Below are 21,774 nucleotides of genomic sequence, written 5' to 3'. Positions count from 1 at the left end.
ACTTTTCTTGCCTTTCCTGTTGTTATTTTAGTCTAAAGCAGAGACCTGCATGAGCAGCAGCACGTCGGATCTAAATGGAGAACTCAGGCTTGAGTCAGTGAATTCCAGATGCTTATTATGCTTCTGCATTGTGAAGAGCCTCCTAATTCTGCTCTAATTTGGTCCCTGCGTGTTGTGTTATAACCAATTTATCTTCTGGCTGCTTTGCTTTGCCCTTGCGGGGACGTGGGGGGGGGGGTTCCTCATGAGTCACCAGCTCACGTTGAATGTATATTTGTTCCGTATATAACTAGAAACAGCAAAACTCTGGTTATTTCCCTGGAATATTGTCACACAGAAACACGTACTGACCAACGTTCCTGGTTTGGACTCAAGTAAACACTTCCTCTCTCTCTCTCTCTCACACACACACACACACACACACACATGCCAACGTGCATGCGTGCGTGCACGTGAAGCAATGAAACCTTATCCCTGTCTGAACCACCTTAACTGGGCCCCGGCTCCTCCTGACCCCACAGAATTTAAAGTGAGTCAGGAGAAGGGACCTCCATTTCCCAGAGAGGGGCCGGAGGAGGAGAAGGGGGGGCCGCAGCTGTCTCCTGGCTTCACACAACCAAACGGCTTTTAGCAGCTCAAAGGGAGCAGCCAGGAGAAAGGGAGGTCAGAGGTCACGCCGGCCAGCTTTCATAACCGCCTACCTCTGATGTTTCTGCCCCCCTCCCTTTTTTTTACTGTTTCCAGACTTCCCAGTTCTAACCTACTTCCCAGGTGACACCTCTGTCCTCCCCTCCCAAATAACCCAAACTGTCGTTTTAGCTTTGGTTTCTCCTTCTCATGTAATCACGTGTGTGTGTGTGTGTGTGTGTGTGTGTGTGTGTGTGTTGGTTATTCTTCTAGTCCTTTAGAGCTGCAACACACACGTTACTTTGTATCCAGAAGCAGATTCAGGGGTCGGACGTGTTGTTGGCGTGTTGGAGTCGTCAAGTCGGCTCCAAGTTTTCCTTCAGCTTTACACGTTTGCATGTTTGTCTTTAACCAGCGCAAGAAGCGGCTGAAATTGATCCACTAATCTCTTTTTAACCCCAACTCTAACTTTTCTCCATACATATGACCCCGAGGATGGAATAATGTATAGTTTAATGTCTTGGTGGTTGTTACTTAAGTCCTGCGGACATCCTGCAGGACAGTAGGTCAGGATCTGACCCGTGGATGGATGGATGGATGGATGGATGTCTTGTGGAAAAGCTATGGGAAAATATACTAAAGACATATACCGAAGGTCAAAGTTCAACAAGCAGATCAGCAACTGTGTCTCCACACTTTTTTCTGAACTCATTTCCATTTTAGCGTCTCGCTGTATCAGATTTTGGCGTATTTGCTGTGGCGGCGTTCTCCGATTTTCTGTTCTGAAACTGGGGGCACAAGCGAAGCCTTTGTTTTCCAGTTGAGCGACACCCTGGGTGCAGCGGCGATCAGAGGAGTGGCACCGGCCTCCATCGACCCGCGGCTCCCCGGCTCGATACTCTTTGTCTGGCCAGCAGGCCTCCAGTTCATGCGGTGGACAGCTGAGCGGCGAGGAGGAGGAGGAGGAGCCAGCGACGGATTGATCTGCCGTATCTCAAAGGAGCGCAGGAACGGGAGAAACAACTCGTGGCTTAGCTGCAAATCTGGAAATGAAAGTTAACCAAGACACAAGAACAACAATGGACGCGTCTCTTATAACTAGAGCTAGTTTATTATCACTGTTATTGTTTTTTCCAGTTTTGCACAATGAACCCTAAAACGATACAACCCACTAAAAATGATGTTATTTTGCCTTTTTTACACACACACACACACACACACACACACACACACACACACACACACACATGGATACAGCTTAATAATTGCCACCTCTTCCTCGAGAGTCGGAACACAACAGCGACGATCCCTGACGGCGCTCTGAGAACGCTTCTCATGTTGACCTGAATTAAACTCAAGGCGGCGGCGACCTCAGCAGACACGCTTAAATAAAACAGGCACCACGTTTGCAACACCGCCAGAGAGGAGAACACAAAAAAGAAAGACAGCAGAGTTTTGACTGAACGTTCGCTGTTTGGAACCAGCAGATCTTTCCTTTTCTTCTCTTGCCCTTCGTTGGCGGAGCTCTGCGAGCTGGAGCGCAACACGGCCGCTCATTCATTAAAAAAAATCAATCCGGAGGCTGAATTCGACAGTGTTTAAAGCGCACAAACTCACCAGGGTCCAGCTTAAGGCCAGGTCGATACGCGCCTGCCCACCATAAAGGAGAGTTGGCGTTGGTGTTGGTGGGGCTCCAACAACACCAACGACTGTTTCATCGCAGAAATCTCTGCACTCTTCTATCTTTTTAAAATCCCCACATTTTCGGTTCGTTTTTGATGGCTGTCAATCAAACTGGTCCTAAATAAAAAAACACAAGCCTGAAGTTGATCCCCAAGGGTGCAGAACATGCACAGAACCACCACATGACTTAAGATGGAAGCCAAAACCAGAAGGTTCAGATCTAACATTCAATTAGGGGCTTAATGCGACGGCGGATGCTAGCGTTTGATTCTTGATTGAAACCAGAAACACCAGGCGAGAGAAGCTCACACGTTCCCGCTCCTGCGTGCTCTGAAATAGCAACAATTTGCTGTCGCACTTGTCTCCTAGACAGAGACTCTATGGATGCAGAGGTTAGCCTCAAACTGAGGCGGAAATAAAGATTTCTGAGGCGCGAGCCGATGCTAACTCGGCAGGACGGGTGCCGGGGAGCCGCTCGCCTCCTGAAGAGCTGCTGGCCTCACAGATCGAGGCGGTGTTGACAGCGGCGGCACAGAACACGTATTCCCCTGAAGCGAGGGCGAGTTTTTGAAGGAAATAGAGGACAGCTGATAACAGGACTGACGAGCCCTCACCACGAGATTCCAAAGAAAGGTCACGCCTCCTAGTTTCAGCGATACGGAGCAACAAAACAGAACGAGGATGTGAATGGGACCGTCAGGACCACTATACTGAGATCACAACAACTGGCCGCTTTCAAGCGGCGAAACATCACAGTGTTACGATTACGACTAAAAGAATCGCCAACTTACACTCGGCCTCTTTGGCGCCGCTAACGTAGATGCGCCTCTGTCAACTGCCTTCAAACACACCGGATCCAGTCTGACGTCAGAGGCGGAGAAAAGATGATACTGGTGTGAAACATTAAAGTACAATTACAGTAAACCACCAGTCGACTGGGCTCGCCGTTACTTGACATGTACAGGAGGTGCTGGGGGCTCGCAGTGATGAAAGCATCATAAATGATGGATGGAGCTTTGGACTCATGGAAGGAACCCAAACATTGTTACGGTACCGCATCCTACAGCATTGGATCTCCTGCTCCGGCCCGGTTAAGATGCCTTCGCTGAAGTAACCTCAGTAATTTGATCAGGGCCGGCATCGGCGCTGTGTTTGGGGGGGGGGCGTTCATCGGCAGCTTTTAGCTTTTCCTTGATTTCAATTTCGTGAAATAAAAGGTTCCGGAGAACATCCCCAACATGACCTCTAAGTCATCCACCCAACGACACATTGATGAGTGTGTCAGAATTTGCGAGGTGATCAAAGAAGGCACCTTTCACAGTGGAACCGGGTTGTGGACAGAAAACAATGCCTGAAGTCCAGTTACTAGGAGGAGTCCCTGAGTCTGGCAGCACCGGCTCACAGACGGGAGCAGAGTTTGACGCCGCACCAGCCAAGGTTAAAATATACAAGTCAGAAGCCCAGCGGCTGTCAGCGAAGCCATCGCCTGGTCTTCTGCGCCGTTATATGACACAAGCTCATATTTTACAGTCCAAGAAGAAACCCACGCATCTAATCTGGTTTAACGAGACCACCAATTCACCACCAAACCGCGAAACATCGCCGCGTCCGCAGGTGGAACACGTGGGAGAAGGTACAGAGAAGGACAGGTGAGAGGACAACACTGGTGGCAAATAAATATACAAGTTTGGCATTTGCTCTGCTGTTTTGTACAGTTGTGGAGGATGATATTAACACCAGAGTATCGACCATCTGCACACAAAACACGGACAAAATAAATCCGAAGACATTACTTTAGGGATATAGAAACTCTGTGGGGGGGGGGGGGGCGACCCTCATATGGAATGTTAATGTATCAAAACCTGAAGAATAAAGTACATCAATTAAAAAAGACTCATTAAACATCAGCCAAATGGGAATAAAATGATAAACTTCATCTTATATCTTGAGTTTTGATCAGCTTCCTCTGATCTACATGATAAATATACCTGAACCGGCTGAGACACAAGATGACCACACCATTTCATCCCATAATAAACAAAAGGAAACAAAAAAACGACCATCCGAACGGGTCAAATACCAAAAACAACCATTGTACAGTGTACCGAGGTGTGTTTGTGCGATCCCTGTTCCCTGAAACTGAGCACAAGAGATTACATTAGTGCATGAGTGTTCACATTAGAGCACGCGTGTGTATTCTGTGTGTTTCCTTCTTAAAGACCTGAGTAAACAGCCAAAAACAGGGTTACAGTGAGGTAGGCCAGTAGGTACCCATAATGCATCATGGCAGGTTATATGTGCAGGATGTGATGACACGCAGCAGCACCGGAGAGACACAACACCCGTTTATCTCTCCCCAGCAGCTGCCTGTGGTCATTATGATAAACCCGGAGTCCCTGAAGTGCTTTGATTAACCGGCATTGACGGGAGCAGCTTAGCAGCCGTTGTGGTTTTACTGAGAAATTTACAATAGCGTGATCCGTTGCTGCCGCGTCTGCGCTGAAACGGAGGTCTAAAACTCTGTTACTATCTCCGATAAAATGTGAATAAACCGGTAAGAGCAGAAAAAATGGTTGAAAATATACTGCTGCCGACGAGAGTCGAAGGAATAGCCCGACATTCGGGAAGAACGGTCTCCTAAAACCCAGAGCAGCAGCGATTGTTGGAGATCCCAAACTAATCTTCATGTTTATTTTTGGAATCTTATTGTTTTGTGGAGACCGAAAGAGTCGGGACGCTCAGCTTGGTTTAGCAGAGAGAGGTTCCAGAGTCTGGAGCAGCAGCACCAGAGCCTCTGAAGTCCTTTGAAACTGTGGCCGGCCATCTGGCTTTGTTGGGACTTGCCGAGCCAAGTCAGCTCGAACCGTCCCGTCTGTGGTCGTTACCATGCTGCTCTGTTCAAACTTGGCAATCGACCTGCTAGTCTGGCATCAGCGCCCGGCGAGTGTTGAAAAACATGCCAGGAAGGGGAGTTTTGGCAGAAATTGTGACACAGGCTGTTGTGTTTACATCTAAATTCACTGAGCTAGCTAGTTAAAAAAAAAAGCATTGTAGGTAGTTGTTTTCAGGGTAAATGCAACCAGATTTCAACATGCTAAGCTAGGTCAACACGCCCTAACCCAGAGACAAGGGAATGATCCGAGCGGCAACAAAAACAAACGTGCATTTTTCCCAAAATGGCAACCTATTCCTTTGAGTCATGTCATGGAGGCAATTGTGCTGATTTCAAGAAAACAGCAGCAACAAAAGCCAAAAAACAAGCATTAAAAGAAGAACCCGAAATGTGAATTTTCAGAGTATATTGAGGTATGTACTGTGTGATAATGATCAAGTCCTATAATTTTATACTCCTGAAAGGATCATTAAAATCCAACTACAGTTTAAGAATGTCTACCTGGACCAGCAAACAACAGTGTTCTCAGTCTGTCAACCTTAACGAGCTACTCACATTGTGTCTACACGCTATGCTCATCAACAGATGGAGACGGGGCTCTCACGGGGGGAGGGGCTAAAAAAGGCGGGGTTCCATTATGCAACAAACAGACAAACAACAACAACAACAACAACAACAGCGACAACAGTAACGTCGTTATCGTGAGGTAGAACATTAACTTCAGCATTTGGAAGTGCTTTATGTTGGATACTCGTTATTTTTTCTTTTAAATTTCGACGAGCAAGAGAGAGAGAGAGACTTTTTTTTTTGACATCTGAGGTAGCGCGGCGCCTGATCTGGTCATTTAAGGTGAGAAGTTCAAGTCCCGAAAAGCTTCTCACGACACATTCATTCCGGCTGAGGTAGGTTTTAGTTGAATCGCTAAGTTTCACACAGCCAAGTCAGTACGAAGGCCCAGAACTCATAAAATAAAACGTCGAAACAATGTCCTGAGACAGGAGATACTTCGAATCCCCGGACGAAAGTTGAGGTCTTCTGAAGGTGGGAAGGTGGAATCATTGGTAGGTGAGAGCAGGCAACAGGAGTCCTTGACATCCTCAAAAAAGTTGAGGTACAACCAATAACTTAACCGTTTAGACATAGAGGTGCTAAAGATATAATATATATGTATATATGAATATATTCATAAACCTAAACATAAACTCATTGTATAACAAGGATATTCTGGGGCCTGGAGTCTGTGTGCTGCCCAACACCAGCAAATCAACAAAAGACCAAAGTTGTACAAAATTCCAAAGTCGGGACACAAACAAAACGTAAGTAGAAACAGAAGGTGAACCTGAAACGCCACATTTAGTCTGCAGACTTCACATCTTCTCCCCTACAGGTGAAGAGCACGCTCACTGCTGGCCTCCACAACCCAACCAAGAACCTTCTCAATGTTTAAGATTGGTGCCGCTGGCACCAGCCTCCACGTTTGAAGTTCAGATTCTGTTTCTACAGTTTCTTTAGCGCCGCGACTGCTTTGGAACAAGGCTTGCACAAAAACAGTCAGAGCAGCCTGCAGAATTCTTCGGGAAAGCCGTCCAAGCAGTCAGGAGGGCTTCCCCAACCCTGAGGCCAAAAATACTCCAAAGTCCACAGTCCTAGATGTCCTAGAACTTCTTAAATTAAAAAAAACAAAAAAAAAACAACTTTGCACAAAAGGAAAAAACTACTCTGAAAGAAAACACTTGTTAACCTGAGTGAAAAGAGTCTGAGTGGACGCTGTGACGCGCCCGCTGGCCTTCATGCGTGATTAGCCTTGGTCCTGCCGAATCGGTCCCCCTGCTGGGGGATCCTGGAACTGCGTCTCTCGCTCTACTGCAAACTCATCCAGCGGTATTGTGGACAACCGGGTGTCATTCAGAACACAGGAGTTGGGCTGAAAACAGGAAAAAGGAAATTATCGCTCAAAATAAGTCCACCAATCCCCCCCCCCCATCACCGCTAACTCACTATAGATGCGTCTTGTAGGTGGTGTTGAGTGAAAAGTCTCTCCAGCTCATTGCTGTCGGCCACTTTCTTCCCCACAATGCTGCCGTTGACCTCCATCTCTCGCCTCGTGGCGCCGCTCAGCGCAGACCCCCCCTGGGAAGAGGAAGAGGACTCCTGCACCACGCTGTGTGCCACCGGGGGGGTTTCCTGAACAGTCTTGCACATCATCAATCTGGGGACGACAGCGGGAAGGTCGGCAACGCAGCGGCGCCGATGAGAGGCCGTGACCGTGGACGGCGTGGGCACTGACCTGCCGCGGTAGCTGAAGACCAGGAAGAGCACGCAGAAGATGATGCAGGTGATCCCGATGTGAATGCCGGTGATGATGCCCGTGGTGGAGGTTTTGGGCTGCTCGTCCCTCCCACAGTCGCAGGAGGCGTCCAACACTGAGGAGAGACAAGCAAAGTCGCCCTGAGATGAGGCGTGAGGCGCACGGTCCCGCCACGCGTCATCGGGATAATCACCGGATTTCGCCACGGGCTCTCGCAGCGAAACGAAGCGCTCGGTAGCATTGCCGTCCCCGTGTTGGTTGTAGGCCAGCAGCTTGACCTCGTAGACGAGCGAAGGATCTAATTAGAGGCAGGAGACGTTTTAAGGTTAAAGTTCTGGATCAAAGACTTCAGAAGGAGACTTCAGAAGCAGCGGCTCACCCAGCTGAGTGATGTTGTACTGGCTGGTGTTGCGAGCTAAGACGATGGGCCCGACGAAGAGCGCCGTCTGGGCTCCTTTATAATAAAGCCTGTAGCCTTGGTGCTGGCCCATCTTGGAGGAGGGCTCCCACGACGCCTGTATGACGCTGCTGTTCAGCACCTTCGTGTGGAGCACAGGGGGCGCGGGCACTGCAACGCGACAGCGACCATCAACCACAGCGTCGGCGGGAAACGACCTGCTGATTAGCACTTGCCCACGTGTCCCCTGACATCAACTCACCCTCCCCGTGAGTGGTCTCGGTGGCGCCGTCCGACGGTTTGCTGGCCCCGTGGGACGTGTAGGCCTTGACGTAGAAGGTGTAACTGGTGGACGGCTCCAGGTCCCTGATGATGTGCTGCAGAGTCACCTTATTGACGGCCTCCTCGTACTCCTCCTCTACCGGATCTGAGGCCGAGGGACGGGGAAAATAAGAAATAAAAAGACAAATAGGAAAGGAAGGACGCAATAAATCCGATCCGTATCCGTGTTACAGTTACTGGCCATTCGGCTGTTTTCATCCGAGAGGCTCTACAGGTAATAACTGATGAAGTGTGGCCCTGGGAACCCGAATGACAATTACACGGTGAATTGCAGGGCGTGGCGTGAGTAGACGGAGGTAAGAGGGGGAGTTATAAAGGATGTGTTATTGCCTTTTATTGCCTTTAATCCAGAGACAACCAACCATAACCGCTATCTACCTCCAGCCTTTAAAACCATTGGGCCATGCTACCTTGGAACAGTAATTACCACCAATCCTATTGGCCGGCCCCCGAGGCCTTTAATTATCCGTCCATACAGAGAGGAGAGCAACAGCCGGGCCAAGACTCTCGCCACACGTATAGCTCCCTATAGCTGTAAACAATATATGTGCACACACAAAACATGCACGGGCTGACCCAATAAACCAGAGCCGGGATTTTATTTTACTGCTTCTTTTTATGCCTTTACATACATAGAGAATGTGGTGATTTATGTCCTACATAATATGCATGTTTATTATCATATAAGCAGAACTAACCATCAGTTGTAAACAATACTATACCTATGGGGACCGGCCAGTAATGGGCAATAACGGTAAGAAGATAAATATCTATTTTTGTCTCCGTGCATTTACATTGATTTTTATTTACACATTTAGTTGTCAGCCATTTTAAAGAACTGTTATATCTAGCATGGTGCAACTCTAGGAGCTCTATTCCCAGCGGCCTCACCCGATGTCCTGCGGATGTGGAGCACGTAACCGATGATGTCCTGAGTGTTCTGGTCGGGCTCCTTCCAGGACACCTGGATGGTGGTGGGGGACAGCGCCTCGGCATGCACGTGGGTCGGCACGCCGGGCAGGCCGTCGGCCCAGAGGACTGTGAGGCGGGCGCTGGCCTGCGTGGAGCCGGCACTGTTCTCCGCAATGCACTGGTAGATGGCCTCGTCGTCCTGGCTAATGCCATATATGGTCAACGTGCTGGTGGCGGGCGGGAGAGGCGGCACAAGGAGGGGAAAAATGGAAATAAAGAGAGAATTTTGAGCGTTAAAAGCGATCCTGCCTCATGATGAACATAATTAAAATAATAGAGTAACTGTAATCAGGCGACTGCGGCGACGCCTTACACCTCCCGGAAGGAAAAAACAGTTTGAGATAGTTTTTTCCTCTAAACGGCCTTTTTTCTATCATCTTGCCTTCTGTGTTGTCACCTTTCATCCGTGCCTGCGTGCAGCAAAAGGAAAAAAAATAACGCGTTTGTCAGACTATAGAGATGAGACCCTGCGGCATAAAATGTATATGTGTGAGTCCCACGCCAAGGACGCGCGAGTGGTATTTAAAATCTAACACGTGTAGGAGAAAAGAGACGGGATTGTGAAACAGCCTTGACCATTTCCTTTTTGATCCTATCTTTGAGGCCATGTGGAGGTTGTGCTCATAGTGTCAGAGACTGCAAGTGGAAGAAAAGCCTCCGGCGCCGCCTTTCAATAAGTCAAAAAGTAGCTGCCGCCACCAGCAGCACGTAAGAAGCAGTCAGGCATCGTCCTCAGACTGACAGGTTGGATCCGGGGTCTATTGAATCAGATTTTTATTAAGAAATAACGGGACAATCCCCTGAAGGAAAAACACGGTTTTCATGGAAAGAGCGGAGCTCAGAAATCACCGAGCGGCTGCTGCAGCTGTGCGATGGGACGGGAGAAAATGGCATCTCAGCGGCTGACAGGCAGCTCTGACCTCACCTGTGTGGTTGGTAATGATATATTTGTAAGGACAGGTGAGAATCCTGCTGCCTGGAAAGGTTACATTTCCTTTTCATCCGCAGTGATATAATTACCAAACGTGTCTGAATTGGGTCAAAATCCACTGCCGGGTTGAAAGCTTATTATTCTCCCTGGTCTGTCAGGTGGAGCCAATCTGAGTAATAATCAGGTCAAAGAGGCCCTCTGCATTTCACCGTCTCAGAGCCAATCTCACCTCTGACCCCCGAGGTGGCAGCAGTTGCTGGTTCTCACCTCGCTACTCAGCCATCACGTTTCTGACAGCCTTTCATATGGCCGATAGACGGGGTGTCAGCAGACAAGCACCCGCCCCATTTTCAGCTACAGGAGGCCCTCAGGGACCCTCTGCCAAATGCCACACAGCCCCCCCCCCCACCATGTAAATGGGAACTGTGCTCCTTTCTGGCTGCCTCACATACACGTGCAAGAACGCGCAAAAAAACCCAACATGCATGCAGCAGAAAATGTGTTCTCACGACTCAGCACTTGAAATGGCATCTTTGCACTTTAAGCGGCATTTTTGTTTCATTTAAATGGTTTTGACTAGATTTGGTAATAAAAATAAATAATAAAAATAAAAATGGTAATATCCCGATGATCTATATGATGCTTACGGGCCTGAAAGGGCCTCCTGCGTCATCTGTGCACACGCCTTCTGTTGGCCAACCAAATATTAATATGCAAGAGCTGGGCTGGAGACCTGGGTCTGCTCTAAAGCCAGGCCGGCCTGTCTTGACAAGTTGACACCATCATTCACCCATCAGTTCTTTCAGACTGATGGATAAGCCCGTGGGCCAGGGGAGTGGCTGACAGGGGGGTCCTTGGGCCTCTTGTTTGGCCGTTAAGGCTGTGTTTACCCACGGTCGCCTGTGAGCAGCGCTCCTTTAACAGTCCGCATGACCATTCAGATTCAGGGAGAGGGAAAGTAAGGGGGGGGGGGGGGACAAAGAAGAAATGAGAGGAAGAGGTGGCGAGGGGAGGAGAGCGATGAGCTGTCTGTGCCCTGAGAGGAGGGAAGAGCCCAGGGATATGACTGATTACAGGCAGGGTCAGAGGTCAAGGCCAAAGCCCAGGCTCCAGCTCTCTGTAATGGGAGCAGGAAAGGGGGGGAGGGGTGGGGCACAAAGAGGGGCCGCAAACAAAAAAGGCAGGTCTTAGTCAAAGAAAGTAGAAAAGAAAGAGGGGAAACTCCCCTGACACACACAAACACACACAATCATGCACACACTTTTGTTATTTTTTTTAACTTTTTGGACGAAAAGGCGTCTTTTTTTACTCGGGATGGCATTTAACCTCAAAACTAATTCAGTCTAATGATCGCAGCTTGTACATTCCTCCAACATGGTTACGTGCTTCTAGTCATCAGGCTAAAAGGTGAAACGAGACTTCACATGTAATTAGCAACAGCTCTAACAGAGGCTTCAAATACCCACAGCAGCATGTTTTACAGGAGCCTGGTCAGCTAAGGCGATTAACAAATGGGGTGTGTTCCCATGTGTGTGTGTGTGCGCACGCATGTGTGTGTGTAGCCGTTTGTGCAGGTGTGTGTATCAAGTCCTGCCGAGGTGTGACAGGGTGCAAACATACTGTATATACAGCGTTAGCCCCGTTAGCATTAGCAGCCAGTCAGATTGTGTCATAGGAGTGTTGACCACATGCGTCTTCTTAAGTTCAACGGATAAATGTTGGGGATGTTTGATTAGGCCTGTGCACAAAGTGAATGATGGCATCGAGCGCCAGGCTGTGTGTACACAAATGAGGCTCCAGTGCTTTTTGTTTAATGTGCATGCGTGTGCGCGTGTGAATGAAATGTCAAATCGATCCCACCCGTCCCTCACTTGCCCGGCGAGCTTTTGAAGGTCAGCGTCACGAAAGACGTCCGAGCGGAGACGCCTTTGTACATCTTTACACAAGCGCACACATTAATTAAAGCCTCTCTGCTACAGGTGCTGCAACCCCCCCCCCCAACACAACAGCCTCATTGTTCCCACCCAGATAACATGCTCACAGAGCCTTAATGACACCAGTATCAACGTGGCGTAACGGAGGAGTCAAAGGAGGAAGGAGGAAGATTTGGCAGCATCTAGTGGTGAGAAAAGAGGATGCATGCTTGGCACATGTGGATTTCCAGCGATGATTTCAAGAGCGCAATTAATCACACGACATCTTTCATGTGTTGTTCCCCTCAGCTCCCCTCTGTTCTCGAGCATATTTCCTCGTCAACTAGCCGAGTTTACGAGCTAATTAGCTAATGGTAGAGCTCAGGCCTGCATCCCTGACCAATCTGGAAGCAGATATTGTCAAGCACGCGACCCACAATAAAGTGGCCAGCATGCTCCGACCAGCCTCTCTATTCACCACGATCAACCTCCCATTTATATCTTTCTCCTTTAACCCTTTTTGTTGGTGGCTCGCTCCGTCTGTCTGACTAAAATAGACCGGCGGAGCCAAGCTGTGAGCGATGGAGGTGTCTGCTGGTGTCGCTCACATCTACAGAGTGCAACTATTGATTTTCCTGGTGCATATTTAACACGTTCTCTCCGTGTTTCTCTCGCTGAATAATAAGTACATGCTATATAAGGATGGCGGGGTGGGCGGGTTCGACTGGAAAAAGGGAAGTGTGTCCAGCGATGCCGACTCGGATTTACTGAAGACAGTTGTTGGACGGCTGGAGTAAAACATCTCATCAACATTATCCGCCCACCAGGAATAGTAACGGCCTAATCATCTGCATCGTCTCATTGTGTTTAATGTTGTGCATTCATGAATTTATTGCCAGTCAGCATTACCTCACCTAGTCTAGAATAAAACAAGGGGAGGGTCTGGTTGCCAGCACTCACAATGGCTGAGAGGGAAGGAAGAAAAGCAATTTACCCTCAACGGTTGATCTGTTCTGATGATCTACAATCATCGTCCCTGTTGTGGTATTTTCTATTTACATTATCTCTGGGGCTTAACAAATCAAAGGAGGCTTCTCCAAAAAGGAATGGCTTTTGAAAACCTGTTGCAAACTTGTCCCTGTGGTCATTTGTCATGGACTGATGCGGCGCCCGATGCCGTGTGGAGGTGTAAGCGGGTTGGCGCTTTGAGGTTGAAGGTGTTATTACAGGATGTTAGAGCACAGCCAGGGGTGAAGCCGCGCAGTCTGGGAATCTCAGAATTATGTCTAAAATATCTGCAGATGAGTTTCATCAGACCGTGACCTCTGTGGCCCCCGCTGGGGTGATTTACAGCGTGACAAAGCAGGAGTGAGACTCAGCGCCTGAAAGGTCTGACCTTGAGGAGCGGCTGTTGGTTTGAGCAGCACGCGGGGATGCCGCCGTCCACATGAAGGAACACACGACGACGCGCCCTTACCTGTTGTTGTTTTTGAGTTTGACGTGTCCGCCGGGCTCCAGGACCTGCCCGTTCTTCAGCCAGGTGAGCTGGGGCTCAGGCTCGCCCTGCGCCTGGCAGGTAAAGATGGCGGTGGTGCCCACCGGCCGGGCGATCGACAGCGGGGCCTGAACAAACTCTGCCGGAGCTGAAAAAGGAGGAGGAACACAAATTCAGAATTTGGTGCAGAGGGTAAATCCAAATCCAGCCAATGACCCACAACCGTCAGTCAATTAGAGTTTATAACTTATTCATGTAAAGATCAGGTATTCAAACTGTATTAGAGTCTGCTGGAGTTTAATGGACTTCCTGTGGTTTGGCAGGTAATTGAGTCAATAGACTGATATGATGGCGCTGATTCCTCACTTTTCTTGCTCCAGTGTTTCAGTAATTTATAATCTGAATTATTTATGGTAAATACTTTCCAAATATAGTGAAAACCAAAATTCTATGTTTGTCCAGTGGGGGACACGGTAGAAAAAACAGAATTTGTGAATACGTGCACATGACCCCCATCCTCTGCTCACTGCACTGGAGGATCAGGAGGATCAGAGCCTATGATGTAACGTTTTTATCACGCATCTATAAAGCTCTTTGGATTTTTAGTTAAAAATGCATGACATGTAAAATTCACTGTCAACATCATTCTTCATTTAAAGCTGGACCCGTGCGTCTCAGCCCGGTTTAGATGATCTTTTTTAGTTTTAGACCCAAAGGTGGGGCGAAGCTGGCCGGAACCTTTCAGATCTTCCACATTCTTGACGTTCCTTTCACCGGGCTCTGCTGCTCATGTTGTTTTCACCCTAACCGATGATTTGTTGTGTCGTGTCAATTACAGCGTTTCCGAGGCCGCGCTGTAAAAACGACGGCGCCCGCGGGTGCTCTGGACGGAGGCGGCTGACAGCACGTGACGGTCCTTTCATTTATCTGTCCCTCCCTGCCGGCTTCATTCTCTTTCTCCTTCAGTCTTTGACTTAAAGGTAAAGGTCAGCCTGGGAGGATATTGATTTCAAGCTGAACAGGTTTGAGTTAGATCAGCAGCACCATTCATCCGTCTCTTGTATTTTTCCTTTTTTTTATTCTTTATGTGGCTGCGGGCCACATGTTTATTGTATGACGGCTTCAGAACAAACAAAACCACACGAATTCGAGAGGTGGAGTCTCTTTAACAGCTCGCCTTTATTTGCCCAAATTGATCAGGAGAAGTTAGATATTGACAGGTCATTAACATCTGTGCCTTTCCTTATTTGTTCCTGTCAGCGAACGGCTCGTCTCAGAATTGACAAGCAGATAAAATGAAATATTGATCGGGATCAATATTGCTCTGGGCTGATGCAAAGTGTGGCGCTTCTGATCAATATGTGCGTGAAGCAGAAGCCGGGTTTTCCTTTTATTTCTCCCCAGGAGCAGTGGATGCTCACGGCCACCCACACCTGACCACCACGATCTGGCACAGGAACTCTTTGTGACGCCAGAGGACTATTTCAATATCCCTGCACACACATGCACACGTGTGTCCCACTCAAACTGCTCCCCGGAACAAGCCCAAAGAAAACAACAGTGGCCGAGCTGCAAAATGACGGCAGGCCCGTGTGATCCGCTCAGCAGGAGCTCTGATTTACCATCAGCACAATCAATATTTGTGGAAGTTTCCTTCCACTAGTTTGCAGCTATCTATAAAATATGTGTCATGCTTCAATAATAGACTGGAATGAACGTCCTTAGTTAGAACCAGACCATCAATCCCTCTCCAGTCGTTCCACGAGTAGCAGGAGCAGAAGAGTGTGAAGAAGTCTCTGGAAGTGTGTTGTGGTCACTGTGATTAACGTGGCCATTAATATCACAGCGTTATTGTTCTCTATTGAAAGTAAGCCAAAGATTATATTGTGATTGGAACTCACCTTGAACCACAAGACGTCCCTGAGCGGTCCTGCGAACACGGGTGCCCGGTTTGTTAGCGGCACATACGTAGACCCCCGAGTGCTGAACGCCGACATCTGAAATCATCAGGTTCCCCGTGCCGAGCACCTGGATTCCCTCCACCCCGATGGGACGCCCGTCTGCTCAGGAAACAGAGAGGTAGGCGAATCAAGAAATTAAACTCTGTCTATTCAAGGCTAGAAAGGCTGCGCAGCAGCATGCAGCTGTGCTCCTCTCTATGCGAATATCCTCCTATAAGTTATTGAAAGCAGTGCTTAGAACAGGACATTTTCCAGTGTAAAAATGGGGTATTGTATGTTTAATTTTTGACCGTAGCCTCTTGAAAATCTTCAACGATGAACCTTTCAATAGAAAGAAAAGTAGAAATAGTAGTAAAAAGGTGGATGCAGCAGTGGCTGCACCAGAGGTCAAGGATTCATCCTTCACGCAGAAGAGCGTGACTCCCTCCTCTGTAGTGTCTTGAGACAGAGCCCCAAACAATGGCGAGGAAGGTCGGCGGGTTTGTGTTTGCGTGTGATTCATATGCAGTTTTTTCATTAGGAGGTTGCCATGGTTGAAGTACAGCATGTCTTCACCGTGAGTCATTGGGTTTTCTAACGTTAAACAATGAATTGATTTTTTTCTTTCCTGTTGCAGGTAAGCTCGGCTTTGCTAATGGATGTTCTGTTAATTAAAGCTTTCGCACTCGAGCGGGGACCTTCTCCACACATAGCCTTCGCAGCAGTTTAAAGGGAACGCTCCAGCAGCGACGGCTCCTAATCTCCTTATACAATCCATAGCTGCCTCTGTATTTACACGATAAGCTCTCATCTTATTTTTGTCCTCTGCTCCGTTGCCTCGACACAACCTGTGACTCGAGCTGCCTTTTGATTTGAGCCCCAGAGGGAAGCGGGCAGCTTATGTGGCCTGCGAGCCCCTGTGGGCCTGTTGGGAACCTGATCAGAACATTCTTGTAACACTGCAGTGATACAGAAATCTAATGCAGAGATACACAGAAAAAGAACCGAAATAACCATATTTATAAGACAAAGAACTCAAATGTTTCCGAGCTGCGCTCGCCGTGACGGTATGTTTAATAGCTGCTTCTACATTTTTCCCATTATCACTTTCTAACTCAATGAACCAAAATAAGTCAGCGCGGCGAGCCTCAGCCTCAACAAAAGCCCCCTTGTTCTCTTCGCCTTTTCCCTATGATTTTTCTCTCACTCCCTCCATCTGTTTCTCTCCGTCAGCCACTAATTAATTTAGTGTCAGGGAAGAAAGAGCGCGAGCCAACAGGCTGCGGTGTCGCTCGATGAATAGCATAAAAACAAACTCTTGTATAAAGCGGTGACTGATGTGAGACTATCAGATTCATTATGCAGCTTATTCCAGCCTCCCCGCAGTAATCGAATACATTCCAATCCCATCGTGTTAGCATTTCATTTTGGTGACATTGTGCGAGGAAATACCCTCAATCTGATTATGCCCAACTGCTCGGGAAGGGGAGCAATTTACATTTTGAGCAGCAAATCAGATTGGATAATAAGAAAAACAGCATTGAGAACGAGGCTGCGACAGAACAGAGAGTGATAGTCAGGGAGAGAAAAGTAAACACTGAGGGAGGGCAAACGAATCGTATCTGCCTCGGCACCTCGCGGCAATTATTCAGGAGCTCTCGGGTGGTTTCCGAGGCTCATGACGAGATGAAACACGCATTCATCAACACGCAGTCGAATACAATTAGCAATCGCTATTTAGCCTGGAGGCCCCGCGCTGCTTTGTGTACGCACAGCACACTCTACTGTAAAACGCGTGCTCGGTGCAAACGTACATGACACCGGGCGGGACGGATCAAAGCGCAGCAGTCGGGGGCAAACAAGCTCACGAGGAGAGAGCAAAGAGTACGATTATGCGTACATCGATGCGCAGCGTTCCCCAAATGGCCTGTCTCTTCAGATCTGTCAGGTGTTGTGAGGTTTGATCTTGAAATGAACAGGGCGAAGTACAAACACACGACTATTCACCCCGCGTTCAGCACCTTGGGTCATGTGATCTGGACGACACATGGGGAACATTGTTGAATCCTGCACGTGAGGAATTCCCTCTATCTATTCTAGCGAGAGGAGCCGGGTACAGGAATCACATGCTGTCACATGCAGGTGACAATCTGACCAATCAGTGCACTGCATATATCTGGCTCCGCCCACACAGTTTCAAACCAAAGGGTAGCAAAAAGAGGGAGAGTGCATATTATTCTTTTTGGACCCTCCCAGATTCTGCTGCTCAGTGTACAGACTTTCTCACCTAGTCGGCTCCAGGACACAATGGGCCGAGGGTATCCGGTAGCGACGCACTCCAAGATGGCGGTCTGGTGGACAGTAAGAGTGAGGTTCTCTGGACCAACCAGGATCATCGGTTCCTTGTAAACTGACGACTGGGAGCCTGAGGTGGTGGAAGAAAGGAGAGGGGGGCGGTAGCATGAGATGGGAATGAGCGTGATGGATGGCATCCTTTAATAGAATTCCTCTGGAGACCATTAGCTCGATATGTTGTATCTCCCCGATCAGGCAGACAAACAATAGGTTTGGAAAATCTCGGGAATATCCTCCGAAGATAACAGAAGAATACAGCAGGGGCAGGACAAAAGATTCATGATGAATTCATCCTCAGCGTACGGACCTGAAACCGTGAGGACCGCCTCCGCGCTGTGTTTCACTGCTGCGCTGTTATGGGCCACGCAGCAGAACCTCCCGCTGTCCTCCAGACGCACCCCTGTGATCTGCAGAACCCCCGTGGGCAGAAGAGTGTACCTACGAGAGAGGAAGGCCCAGTGAGCCACCCGTCGGCCCTCTAACCTACACGTGTGAGCTGCTCTGCTCCCACCTCTCGTCACCGGTGTCCACTGGACGGCCGTCTTTTTCCCAGCTGATGACGGGCTCTGGCAGACCGTGGATCTGGCACTGGAACCTGGCGACGCCGGACTCCTCGGCGTGGACCGACTCTGGCTGGACGTGGAAGTTTGCCATGGCTGCAGAGGGAGGATGGGGGACTGTCAGCCACTTCCTCACAGCGCAGCGTGTTGCCTGGCTGCTTACACCACACATGCATATTTATAGACGTGACATGGAAAATTCTCCCCCCCCAGAGTTTTATTTTGTCCTTTACTGCTCTGTCAATTATCTGCAGGGACGGAAAATAGCTCCGCACTGTCACATGAAGGCATTCATTAACACGCACGATGGAGAAAACGACATTTACTGGTGCTAATGGGAGAAAAAAGGTCATGGAATTTAGCAGAGAATGTGTATAAAAAGAGAAATAGTAAATTAGACTTACAGCTCTGGCTAATATGGGTCACCTTTTAATCTTTCAGCTAAGTGAAATGCCAAAATATTTGGACATTTTGTGATGAATAAATAATGACATGAGACGAACTCTTGATCCCAGTCCTACACTTGTACCTAAAAAAAACTGTATTCTGAAGAATACAGTGAAATGGACTAAAATGAACATCTGGAATGTTCCAAACCTGCAATACCCTGACCTCCACCTTAAAAAAAACAATCCTACAAACCTCCTTTTGAAGCAGGGAGGACCAGACAAAAGCCACACTGTGCAGGAGAAATGCATATTCAGGTTCTGGGTGGGAACACACACACAGACACACACAGACACACACACTGTACAGCCAAAGTGTTATCAATAACCTTACGGCGAGCCTTATTCAGCCGCTCTTCACATCCCTACTCCCAACAGAGTGAAGGCGGCGTGGAAGTCAGAGCCAGGGACAAACTCAATTAGGGAGAGAGCCCCTCCCCTCCATAGCTCCCCTCCCTTATTCAAAGCCAGTGTGCTCATTTAAATGTCAGCCGTAATTAAGTTTGACGAACGGGGACTTATCTGAACGCTGTTAACGCAACAAGAGCGACGGACACCTTTATCATTCCATAACCCGCCATCCCTCCTGACGCACAAGCCTGCGTTGATTCATTACTAGCGGGAATAGGAAGGGAAAATATGTTCACAGTAGCTCATTAATGGGTGTTTTAGGAATTTCATTTATCTCTTTTTCCTGGTCTTTATTGCACCCTGCAGCTCAGATTTGAACTGTTTTAACGGCTATAAGCTGCTGTTCAGACTTCATTTTTGCTCGTAGAAAAATCAAACACACACTCACACGCACACGCACACACACACACACCTCAGCAATCGTTATTACACCAATGTGGCTGCATCAGTGGTCTAACGGTGATTATTCCGGTCAGGAGCTTAATGAGAAGAGTGGCATTCTCCAACACGACTTGACCTTAGATCCCTGAACGGATGTATGGAGCTCTGATTAAAATTTAAACACACTGATTTAGTAATCCTCCAGCACTCGTCTGAAGCCGGGGCTCCTCTGTGAGCAGACATGGTCACTTTCCATTATTAGGTCGGCAGATCACCATTAGACTGACTTTGGGACTCCTACTTTTTGTTTAGTTACTTAAAGCGGCTGAATGTCTCGCTGACGTAATTCGGCTAAAGTGCCTCTTTCTGGGGCTGGAATTCAATTTTTTCCTCCCACACGCGACTCCTCGAACCTTTTAGCCATAAATTGAGAGCAAACCTCAACCTGAAGAACAGACGGTTTCGTGCTAACAGAGTATATCAGTAACATTTTTGGCTGGAGGCTCACATAACATGATTTACCAGTGGGAAGAATGATCTAAACACCAGGTGTGAAAGATGCGGCTCTTGAGACAATGTTAAAACAGGTAGCAAATAAAAAAATAAAATATAAATCCCAGTACAGAGAAGAGCAGAAACAAAGGTTACCGGCACCGAAAGCAGCACCAAACCCTTCAAAACCCTCGCGGGGCAACAAAGGCTTTCCTGATCAAAGAGGGTGGCTGTGTTTGAATACAATCTGAAATGAAGACACATGCATGCACGCCGCGGCCCGGGCTGCCATGTGCACGGGGAAGACTGGGGGAGAGGGAGGAAGCAACAAGGCTGCAGTTGGAGGCTGAAACAAAGGAGGAGGGAAAGGGGAGGAACGGTGACAGAAGGAGCTTTCGGAGCGTCTCCTGATCAGGCTGCTGTGCGTGTGTGTGTGTGTGTGTGTGTGTGTGTGTGTGTGTGTGTGTGTGTCCGCCAACATTAAGCCCCCTAACCGGCCCCACCAGAGACCCTTATGCATAAAACATGCATCCTCTCAAAGGCCCACACCTCTGCAACTACAGTCAATGGCAGAATTTTTTTATTTAAAAAAAAAAAAATCAGATTAAACACACAGAAGAACAAACACACAACAGAGAATTTTGGTAACAATCTGCGGTTGCGGTCTGAATGAGCAGGGTCGGTTTCTGAAGAGCTCTAACGGTCAGACTCAACAGGATGAGTATATCGATCCCACGCTGGGCAGAAGACGATGAGGCGTCCCAACATACGTCTTCCTCCATCGTTTTCTCCCCACGTCCACTGAAAAGTGTTGACAGAAACTCACACGTGATTAAAGACTGTCCACCAACAGCGCGACACCTCGAGCTTAGATGGCGCACGGTGTAATTATGGCAATAGGGGAGGGAACAGCCGCGGCCCAGACTGAAGAGAAATCTATACGCAGGCGGGCAGGAAGGAGACCGCGGCGTGAGCATATGTTTGACGGTCCCCGTGTGACAACGACACAAGAGAAACGAGTGTGAGTCTAATGTGAGGGAAGGTCACAGACACAGGATGGATGATTTAGATGGATAGCGGCGCTCCGCATCTCCTTTCCTCATAATCCGGCCCGGCTCTCCTCTCATCAATTACAATTAAACACCCCAACGGGGGCCGAGCGGTGCTGACGCGGTGTCAAAATCCCACACGTTTGATCGCAGATACACAAAATAGGACATGTGGGTGGAAGTGGCGGCGGCTGTGATGTCACCAGTGGAGCTGAGAGGGGAGTCGGTGCCGACGACGCCCCCCATCCTTCACATTGACGGGTCATCCGCAGCAAAAACGGTGGGTTTTCGCCATCCGAGCATCTTTGTCCTTCTCTCTAATGAAGAAATGTGGAGGAAACGGTGATGATGTGAACGAGCCACGGCCGAAACGTTTGGGAGCCTAATGGCCAAAGTAATGATCCGTTCTTTATCTGTTAAACACACACAAACTATTATGGTCTGCAGTGACCAGCTCGGCCCGTCTAATGATGCGTTCCCCTGTTTTCTTTTATTCTTTCGGATCGGATCTGTGGAGACGCGCTGGTGTTTTTCTCCCGCCGCGCGTGATTCATTGATACGACGGAGGTAATGGTGCCC

At 48.5% G+C, this 21,774-nt stretch overlaps 1 protein-coding gene across 1 annotated transcript in view; it reads right to left on the bottom strand.

Moving 5' to 3' along the window:
* Positions 1-1,719: 1,719 nt before the first annotated feature.
* The window catches only part of igdcc3 (immunoglobulin superfamily, DCC subclass, member 3), a 41,399-nt gene continuing 21,344 nt past the window's right edge, over positions 1,720-21,774 (bottom strand). The window contains exons 3-14 of the mRNA XM_057014680.1: positions 18,368-18,512; positions 18,164-18,294; positions 17,789-17,926; positions 15,463-15,621; positions 13,544-13,709; positions 9,142-9,389; positions 8,171-8,335; positions 7,891-8,079; positions 7,705-7,809; positions 7,491-7,626; positions 7,202-7,412; positions 1,720-7,127 (exon numbers count right to left, since the gene is read on the bottom strand). Coding sequence (XP_056870660.1) covers positions 7,002-7,127; positions 7,202-7,412; positions 7,491-7,626; positions 7,705-7,809; positions 7,891-8,079; positions 8,171-8,335; positions 9,142-9,389; positions 13,544-13,709; positions 15,463-15,621; positions 17,789-17,926; positions 18,164-18,294; positions 18,368-18,512 — 1,919 coding nt within the window. The 3' untranslated portion in view covers positions 1,720-7,001. The remainder of the gene's footprint in view (positions 7,128-7,201; positions 7,413-7,490; positions 7,627-7,704; positions 7,810-7,890; positions 8,080-8,170; positions 8,336-9,141; positions 9,390-13,543; positions 13,710-15,462; positions 15,622-17,788; positions 17,927-18,163; positions 18,295-18,367; positions 18,513-21,774) is intronic.

Source organism: Takifugu flavidus, chromosome 2 (genome assembly GCF_003711565.1).
Source record: "Takifugu flavidus isolate HTHZ2018 chromosome 2, ASM371156v2, whole genome shotgun sequence".
NCBI lineage: Eukaryota > Metazoa > Chordata > Actinopteri > Tetraodontiformes > Tetraodontidae > Takifugu > Takifugu flavidus.
The sequence above is the reverse complement of the archived record's forward strand: the minus strand, read 5'-3'. Positions and strand labels throughout refer to the sequence as shown.